The following is a 9,868-nucleotide window of genomic DNA, read 5'->3' on the forward strand; positions in this document are numbered from 1 at the left end:
AGTTTATAGTACTACTGAAGAGCACATAACAGAACAGAGGTGTCCATGACCTTTACCACATCTGGAACTTAGTGTTGGAAGTCCAGCTGCCCCCTTTGTCTCTGGGGGTCAAGATAATAAACTTTTAAATCACCTGAAATCACTGTAGTCACAAGCTGTATTTTCTTAAGTTCACTTTACTGAGATCATTCTTGAGCATTTGCAAACATTTAATTTTCAAATGATTATTACGCATCTTATGTCTGTTTATAAAACACAGCAGGAACGTCTCCATTTTCTCAGTGCAAATTTGGAATTTTCATTGAATTTATTTATTAAATGGGCCAAGCAGTGACTATACATAACTTTTGCCAGACATGCTCAACATACAATGCATTTTTTATTTTTTGCAAAGAACACAGAGAAACAGAAAAAAATGAGAGTTGGTTCTTTTATAATGAAATGATTGTAAAATTATGACTAGTTTAGAAGGGAGCAGTAGTGTGAAGTAGCTAGAACATTACACGTCTTACACATGCATGGAAATACCACAATGTACTCCATACATATATGCAATGATCACATGCTTATTAATTAATTTTTTCCTTTAAGACTTTAAAAGTACAGGAATGTGAGGAAAAGTGTGAGTAAAAGAGCTATTTCACAAGAGCTACTTCAAAAGAGCAATTTCTGAGTGTGCTTGTGTGTGCCTGTGTAGAGTGCATATAAAAAATGGGAAATTGGGTATTACACTTTGCGTTAGTTCAGTTGTATAACCTTTCTTTCTGTTATTGGAATGAATGGAGTCAAAATGCATAATTGGAATGGAATGGAGAGATGGCTCAGCAGTTAAGAGCACTTTCTACACCTGCAGAGGACCCAGGTTCAGTTCCCGCATTCACATGGCGGCTATCAATCTCCTGCAACTCCAGTTGTAGACCCTCTGATGCCATCATCCAGCCTCCAGAGGCACTGTTTGCATGTGCTGCACATTTGTACCTGCAGGCAAATACTCATACATACAAAAGAAAAATAAATAAATCTCCAAACACATAACCTATAGATCTTTGTATGGAGTCATTTAAAATCACTGAGTTAGTTCTTTGCACAGAAAGCAACTTCACACTTAACATTGATGGACAGATAGTCCTGGTTTCATGCAGTAACCTCAGTGAGTGAATTAGGTTCTTGAGTAACAACAATCGTATATTTCAGAGTGTCTGTCCTTTTCTCATTTTGTGTCATTCTCAGAGATCAAGAAGGAATATGGCTAACTTCACAATGACTGGAATCTTCTCGTGGGGTATTCCAGAAAGTGTGAGGTAGATCGCTTATGTGGTGCAGTTTTCTTGGCTTTGTACCTAGTGGCTCTCATTGGCAATAGTCTCATTATCCCTGCCACCTCCGTGGACCACAGTCTCGGCTCACCTATGTATTTCTTCCTGAAGCATCTCTCCTTCTTAGATCTCTGCTACATTTCTGTGACTGTGCCGAGGTTCATCTGCAGCTCGTTCACGCACAGTGCCTACATTTCCCTGTGGGAGTGCATACTGCAGTGTTTTGCATTCTCTCTCTGTGGGTCTACTGAAGTGGCGATGCTCACGGTGATGTCCTATGACCGCTATGTGGCCGTGTGCCTCCCTCTGCACTATGAAGTCATCATGGATGTCAGTACCTGCATTCGTGGGGTGTCAGCCGTGTGGGCCAGTGGAGTTGTGTCAGGACTCATGCACACAGCTGCGACTTTCTCCATCCACTTCTGTGGCTCCCGTATCCTCCACCAGTTCTTCTGTGACATCCCTCAGCTCTTGACACTCTCCTGTTCCAGGGAGTTTGTCAGTGAGCTTGAAGTCAGTGGCTTCCTGTCCTTGCTGGCATTCTTCTGTGTCATCTCTATTGGTTTTACTTATGTGCGCATATTCTCTACTTTGCTGAGGGTGCCATCTGCAGAGGGCAGAGCCAGAGCCTTCTCTACTTGCCTGCCCCACCTCTTTGTGGTTCTTTTATTTATCTCCACTGGTGTCTTTGAGTTTCTCAAGCCACATTCGGCGTCTCCCTCTGCATTAGACTTCATACTTACTGTTCTTTATACTGTTCTTCCCCCAACACTTAATACACTGATCTATAGCCTGAGAAATAAAGCCATGAAGGCAGCCCTAAGAAAGATTTTTCAAGGAAAAAAACATTCTCTTTTCCTGAATCACATCCATTAATTCCTGTTTGGGAGACACACAGAAATATATTGGGATATACAACAGAGTCAATGAACAAATTACAGATCAAACTGTGCTATTGTAGAAACAGTCATGTATGGAAAGGTGGTTGTATGAATAAATTCTTTATGTAAGAAAGGAGAGAACATAGGGTTTGTGCCAGTGGTTAGTGTTTTGACTCAAATTTGAGTGACCTGGGAAGAGAGAACCTCAACTGAGTGAATTCCTTCATCAGATCAGCCTGTAGGGTATTTTCTTAATTGCTAATTGTCATAAGTGGAGTCAGTCCACTATGGGCAATATGATCCCTGGACAGGTGGACCTGAGCCATATAGGAAGGGTAGCTGAGCAAGCAGTGTTCCTCCATGGTCTCTGTTTCAGTTCCTCCCCCCGGGTTCCTGCCTTGGGATCCCTCAGAGACGGGGTGTGATGTAGAAGTATAAACCAAGTGAACCTTTTCCTTGAGTTGTTTTTGTTCATGGTGTTTAAACACAGCAAGAAAAGCAAACTAGAATAGAAAGTGATACCACAGGGTAAGCTATTACTGTGATGGAACTGATCGTGTTGGGTTTCTTGGAAGACTATACAAGCATTTAGAAATTTATGCTGGAAGAGCCAGCATTCTCTGAGTTTAACAAGGTGTTCTATGGGAGCTTGGAAGATAGGAATATTGTGAGAAATGCAGGCAGTGATGGCCTGGTTTGTGGAGATTCAGAGAGAAGTTTGGGCTCCCCTTGAATAAACTACTGGAGCTGTTTGTGTGACATATTTTAATTAGGAATCTATGGAAATGAAACCTTTAGTGCTCTACTGGGAGGATGGATTCTGGTTTGTTAGTGCTGTGATTGATCAGAGATCAGCACTGCTGAGGTGAAATCTGAGAAGTATTTCCTCAATTTCAGCACAGGGAAGCTGTGTTCCAGAGGGGCCAAGGCTGCATCTGAAGCCACAGATTATACCTAGTGGTGCATATAAGCCTTCTATGTGGTGCTGATTTTGGTGGCAGGATTGACAATGGGCCATGGACAGAATCTGAGGCTTGGCACAATGTGAGGCAGAAGAAGCCATTTGTGAAAGTGCAGCATCCATGGGTTGCAGTGAAGACTCTGACATATTGGTTGTGCCAGGGACACGAGCTGACCACCAAGACAGTGGAAGGTGTGGAGTGAAGCTGGCTTGAGCCTAAATCACATGCAGTGTGTGTAGTAGATGGCAGAGATGTAGAAAGGGAGCCACCAAAGCCCTTTGAACCCAGGAGTTCATGTGAGCCACAGACGCTAGATATTGAACAACTATAGGATTTGATTTATACCGCTGGATGTTGGATTTTACTTTAATTTGATCACAACTATGTCCTGGATTTTAGCTCTTGGAAAAAGAGAGCATATAATTTATTTTAGATTTTACAGGAGCCTACAGTGAAGAGATTTTGGACTTAAAGCAAACTTGAAGATTTAAATTATTGTAATTTTTAAAGATTGTGAGAGTTTTAAAGTTTCATTGTCTTTTATATTATGATAGGAACCTAACATCATGGGGATACGCAATATAGAAAAGGTTATAGTTTAATCTTATTGCAATGTGTTTGTTGGGCTGGAGAGATGGTTCAAAGGTTAAGAGCCCCGGTTGCTCTTGCAGAGGACCAGAGTTTGGTTCACAGTACCCACATCGTGGCTAACATCCATTACTTCGGTTCCCGGGAATCCAGTGTCCTCTTCTGATCTTCCTGGGCATTGCACAACATGAGTGCACTTACATACATGCAGGCATTACACTCATAGACACATAAAATAAAATAAAATAAAAATAATAAACAAAATATATATTTTAAAAAAGAGTAATGTATTTGTGTGTCAAGTTCACAAATGGTCAATTGTGCAGGTTACTTTTGTCAGTTTGCCACACACTAGAGTCATCTGAAAAGAGGGAATCTCAGTTGAGGAATTACCTCTATCAGATTGGACTATGAGCATGTCTGTGTAGCATTTTCTTGATTGTTAATTTATGGAGAAGGCCCCAGTCTACTGTGGGCATGTGGGCTTGGGCCATAGAAGAAAAATACCAAGCAAGCAGGGGAGGCAAGCTGGTAAGCAGTTTTCCTCAACCATCTCGGCTTCAGTTCCTGCCACAAGTTCCCGCCTTGTCTTCCCTCAGTGATGAACTGTGATATACATGTATCAGCCAAATAAACCCTTTTATCCCCAAGTTTTTTTGATCATGGTGTTTATTATACTCTCGCAAACCAAAAAAAAGACAAATTTATAGATGTGTATTCTTGTAAAGATAGTAGATTAAACTATCACTTCACAAAGCCAGATGTGGGCAAAAAGTAATTTTCTCCAATTATAAAGAATCCAACTTTATTTCCTTTCATGGACGAGATTTATCAAAGACATGAAAATTATCAGAGACATGAAAGGCAGTCATGTGGACATTCCTTCAGCACCTTTCCAAAGTCAGTGGTCACCAAGGGCCTGACACAGCTCCTTGGGCAGAGATCAAGAGGGCTGAGAAACAGCCATGGGAGGCAGTGGTAACCTCCCTCCTGAGGTAACAGCTGAGTCAGATGAACCAATGAACCCTCAGATCTGCCTCCTCCCCTCCCATCCTCTCGTCACCACCACTGAGAGCTGAGCAGAGGAAAAGCAGGGGCTCGCAGGACTAAGGGCCATGCACAGCACAGGCAGACTGCAAGGCTGCAGTGACCCATGGAGGCCCAGGCAGGCTCTCTCCCAACAAAGCTGTGGATGAGGAGGGTAGGAACCTGCAGTAAGTGCTCCCACCCTGCGCTCACCCATTCATCACTAATGAACGACAGAGCATGGAGGGTGTAACTGAGAACCATACTACTGAACCCAGCACTGGTCTGTTGAAAAGTGCATTCAAAAGGTCACTCATGGTGATCATCCCCCAAATTTGGTGAAATGGGCTTGAACTGGAATAGCACACCTCCCCCACTAGTGCTGTTTTCTACATGAACCACCACAGGGAGGGAAGAACTCAAAATCCATCCTTTGTGGAAGAAATATCGACTGATGTGGATGCTTTTATTTTTTGAGACAGGGCCTCTCTAGGCAGCCCTGGCTGACCTGGAAGTTTACATAGACTAGACTGGCCTCAGACTTACAGAGATCCGCCTGTCTCTGCCTCCAGAACACTGAGATTAAAGGCCTGCACAATAAGGTCCAGCTTGATTTTGGGGGGTATGGGTTCTGTTGTTACTTTGTCTTTTGTTGTGGGGTCTCTCCCTCTCCTCGTGGGTCGTTAGCCACCGGTCCACGAGGACACAGGGAGCAAAAGTGAAGAGCGGGGTCAGGATGGCCAGTGAGCACTGATGGAAGAAAGCCCTTCCAGGGAGGCAGGTTCAATGATTCAAACAGCTTCAGACTCAGTGAAGCAACTCCATTTATTCAGTGGGGGTTAGGGATAATATAGTGTGGAGGCAGTAGCTAAAGCCTCAGCTGATAGGACCTCATAGTATGCTTTATTTACATGTGGCAGTGGGCTCCTATCATCTGACTACCAGGCAATGCCTGATTATCACATAGAAAAAACCTGGGGGAAGTTTTTACTCCAGGTAACTATGCCAAAGGTCATGTTCCAAATAAAGTAAGGTATCCGTTCTTGGTGGCACTTTCCAGGTAAGTCAGGAAGAGAGCAAGAGGCCCCTGCTGAGAAGGCGAGTCCTTCTATATGGCACTGAGCCCCTTAGAGCTATCCGGATATGGAGGACTACAACCGCAACAACAGGGTTTCCCAACATTTTGTTATTGTTAATTTTTTTCTGCCTTTCAAATCTTTATTCTTGCAGAAATATCTCTTAATGGCCTTACTTTAACTTGTATATGGATTGGTCAGGGTGTGAGTAGTCGTTCAGTATGCTACCTCCCTCACTGTGCTCCTGTGTTTCCTCCCCTGTGCTTCCCACAGTATCCACACACACACACACCCTCCTTCCTAGCTCCTTCCCTTTCCTTCTTTCCCAGCCTCTCTTCTTTCCACTTCTCCTTTTATTTTTGTTTTATTTTCATTTTATGTGTATGAGTGCATTGCCTGCATGCATGTAAGTGCACCCATGTTGTACCATGCTCACGGAGGTCAGAAGAAGGCATCGGATCCTCTGGAACTGGAGTTTTCTACAGCTGTTAACTGCCACATGGGTGCTGGGAATCCAACCCAGTTCCTCTGTAAGAGCAGCCAGTGCTCTTAACCGCTGAGCCATCGCTCCAGCCCAGCCCCACTTCTCTTTTTAAAAGATTCGTTTTATCTTTATGTTTGTATGTTTCTGTATGTGTATGAGCAAATGCATGTGGGTGCCACAGAGGCAAGAAGAGGGCATCAGATGCCCGAGAGCTGGAGTCGTAGACTGTGTGAGACATCTGATGTGGGTACTGAGAAATGAACTTAGTCTTGTGCAAGAGCAACAAGCGCTCTTACCTGCTGAACAATCTCTCCAGCCCCCTGTTTTTGGTTCTTAACTAGAATCTCCCCAAACTTTAATAACCACTAAACTCTGTGAACCAGAACAATTTTCCATCCTTCTTCCCTGCTATTTGCCCACCTTGATTTTTTTCTCAATTAACTCAACAATTGTTATTTTTCCTTTCCGTGTCTACATCTCTCCCACTCCCGATCTCAGGATCTGATTCCCTAGATTAAGTCACACTACCCTTGCCTGGTCATCTTCCACTTTTGTCCACATCTAGAGGATGGAAATTACACCCTTGTCTCTCCCTCAGCACAAAACTCCAACTACGAATGGATAACAGACCTCAGTGTAAGAACTGAGCTCTGAAACCGTTAGACAAAAACCTGGGGGACTAGTTCAGAATACGGGCATAGGTAGAAAATTCCAAGAACTGTAGGAATAGAACTCCAGTCAGTCAGGACAATGCCAATAACTGACAACTTAAACCTCACGAAACTGCAAAGCTCTGCACAGCAAAGGGAACAACTACGATGTGAACATAAGTCTGTTGAACAAGGAAAAACTTTGCTAAAAATACGTCTGACAGAGGATTAGCATAGAGACCATGCAACCAACTCAAGAACTAAGTAACAACAAATTAAACCCAACCAATCAATGGGGTAATGAAATGATCAGGTTTCAAAATATGGCACGTATGAAATTCTCAATAAAGTTTTTCAAAAGTTAAAAAAAATTACTGTATTGTTAAGTATAACTCCATTTTATATTAACAATCTAAATACACATTAAATTGCTCTATTTTAAAAATTCAAAAAAAAACTAACAAAAGATTATTTAACTTCACTAATCATCAGAGAAATGCTAATTAAAGCCACATTGAGAGCTCACCACAGTGGCAGTAATTAAGAAAAGAAATATCAGGGGACTGGAGAGATGGCTCAGCAGTTAAGAGTTTTTGCTGCTCTTCCAGAGGACCTGAGTACAGTTCTCAGTGCCCACATCTGGTGGTTCAGTTACCTGTAACTCCAGCTCAATAGATCTTATGCCCTCTTCTGGCCTCCACAGGTACCCACACATGTGGCATGCATGAAGAGATACATATACATAAAGTAAAAATAAATATTTTAAAGAAAAAAAAATAACAAATTCTAGTGAGGATGAAAAGTAAAGGGGATCTTTATAAAGTGCTGGTGGAAATGTAACATAGTCTAGCCACTATGGAAATTAGCATGGAGGCTCCTGATAAAACTTAAAACATGTCTGCCATGTGACCCAGCTGCCCCTGAGAGTACATCCATGCTGATTACAGCACTATACATAATAACCCTGATTCTTGTCTACAGAGGAATGGATAGAGAAAGTGTGATATATCACACAGAGACATAAATATATATTAATATTATATTTATTATGTTAATTTATGGGTATGAGGATATTGCCTGCCTGTGTGTAAGTGTACCTGTATCATGCAATACCCACAGAGATCCAAAAAGGGCATTGGATTTCCTGGAGCTAGAGTTATGGAAGATTGTTAGCCACCATGTGAGTGTTGGGAACCAAATCTGGGTCCTTGCAAGAGCAGCTAGTACTCTTAATCATTGACCCATCGCTCCAGTAGCCCCCCCCACAGACACATTTTTAATCGATATTTGCAGCCATAAAGATTAACAAAGCTAGGTTAATGAAGTTGGAAATAATCATGTTAAGTGTATTAAGATAGTTCCATTTGTGATTCCTAGATTTTACAAATATTTTATGCAGATACAAGAAATCATGTGTGTATGTAGGACATGAAAGTAGAAATAACATGTCTAAGGAACTGGGGGGAGTAGAAGGAAGTGGAGAAATGGAAGCTTAGTCTATGGGATGGAGGAAATTGTAGACTTATATGAAAAGGTAATGTGACCGAATAGCATGTTCCATGACATACACCATTGAGAAAACAGGAAAGAAAAGTCTGTGGATCAAACAGAGGTACTTTGTCCATCCAGCCGGTTGTGGCTCAACTCACAGTTTACACTCAGTGCAAAATGAGTATGAAGGGACCCTTGCTAATAACATTACTAAAAACTTCAAGGTGGTGGGGCCTAGAGAGATGGCTCAGCGGTTGAGAACACTGGCTGTTCTTGCAGAAGACCCAGGTTCGAATCCCAGCACCCAAATGCAGGTAACAACTGTCAGTAACTCCAGTTCCAGGGGATCCGATGGCCCCTTCTGTCCCTGCGGGCATTGCATGACATTGGTGCACTTACCTACATGCAGGCAATATACTCATACACAGAAAATAAAAATAGTAAAAAATAATAAATCAAAACAAAAACTTCAAGATGGTGACTGCAAAGCCACGCCAGGGCCTGTCAGGGTCTCACAGGTTTCTGCCTGTGAAGCTTGCCATGAAAGAAAAAAAAATGTATGACAGCTTTGATGTAGACTGCAGAGGCCACGTAAAAAAGATCCCAAACACACAACCCAACACCACCATGTCATTAAAACAGTGGATGTAGTTAGCTGTGGGGATCGCAGGTGCAGCTACAGTCAGTTTCAAAAGAAGGTAATAGAAACTCCTTGGGGCTGCAGAGATGGCTCAGTGGTAAAGAGTGCTGGCTGCACAGGTCCTGGGTTCGAATTTCAGCTTCCAGATGATAGTTAACAACCATTTGTAGCTCCACTTCCAGGGGATCTAATGCCCTCTTCCGGCCTCTGCAGGCAATACATGACTCGTGTTCATTTCTATGCATGCAGGCAATACACTCATACACATAAACTAAAAATAGTAAAAAATCCTAAAAACAAAAACAAAACCTTCAAGGCTGGGGCCTGTTAGGGTCTCACAGGCTTGCCCGTGAAGTTTTCCATGCAAGAAAAAAAAACGTTCGACAGCTTTGATGTAGACTGAAGAGGCCATGGGAAAAAGATTCCAAATACAGAACCCAACACCACAACTTCATTAAAACAGCAGACAGTCAGCTGTGGGGAGCACACGTGGAACTGCAGTTAGTCTCAAAACAAGAAAATAGAAATCCCTTGGCACTGAAGAGATGGCTCAGTGGTTAAGAGTGCTGACTGCTCTTGCAGAAGACCTGAGTTCAAATCCCAGTACCCATACGGTGATTAACAACCATCCATAACTCCAGTTTCAAGAGATCCAATGCCCTCTTCTGGCCTCTGTAAGCATTGGATGACATGGGTGCACTTACATACACACATGCAATACACTCATACACATAAAGTTAAAAAATTAAAAAAG

General features: G+C 42.5%; 1 protein-coding gene across 1 annotated transcript; it reads left to right on the top strand.

Annotated features, from left to right (window-relative positions):
- The first annotated feature begins 1,245 nt into the window (after positions 1 to 1,245).
- LOC103729395 (olfactory receptor 14J1-like) lies at positions 1,246 to 2,192 on the top strand. The gene is given in 2 exon segments (XM_008827465.2): positions 1,246 to 1,267; positions 1,270 to 2,192. Coding segments are annotated over 2 exon segments (945 nt in total).
- Positions 2,193 to 9,868: the final 7,676 nt, after the last annotated feature.

The sequence above is a fragment of the Nannospalax galili genome, unplaced genomic scaffold, assembly GCF_000622305.1.
Source record: "Nannospalax galili isolate Female #2095 unplaced genomic scaffold, S.galili_v1.0 scaffold11613, whole genome shotgun sequence".
In the NCBI taxonomy this organism is placed as follows: domain Eukaryota; kingdom Metazoa; phylum Chordata; class Mammalia; order Rodentia; family Spalacidae; genus Nannospalax; species Nannospalax galili.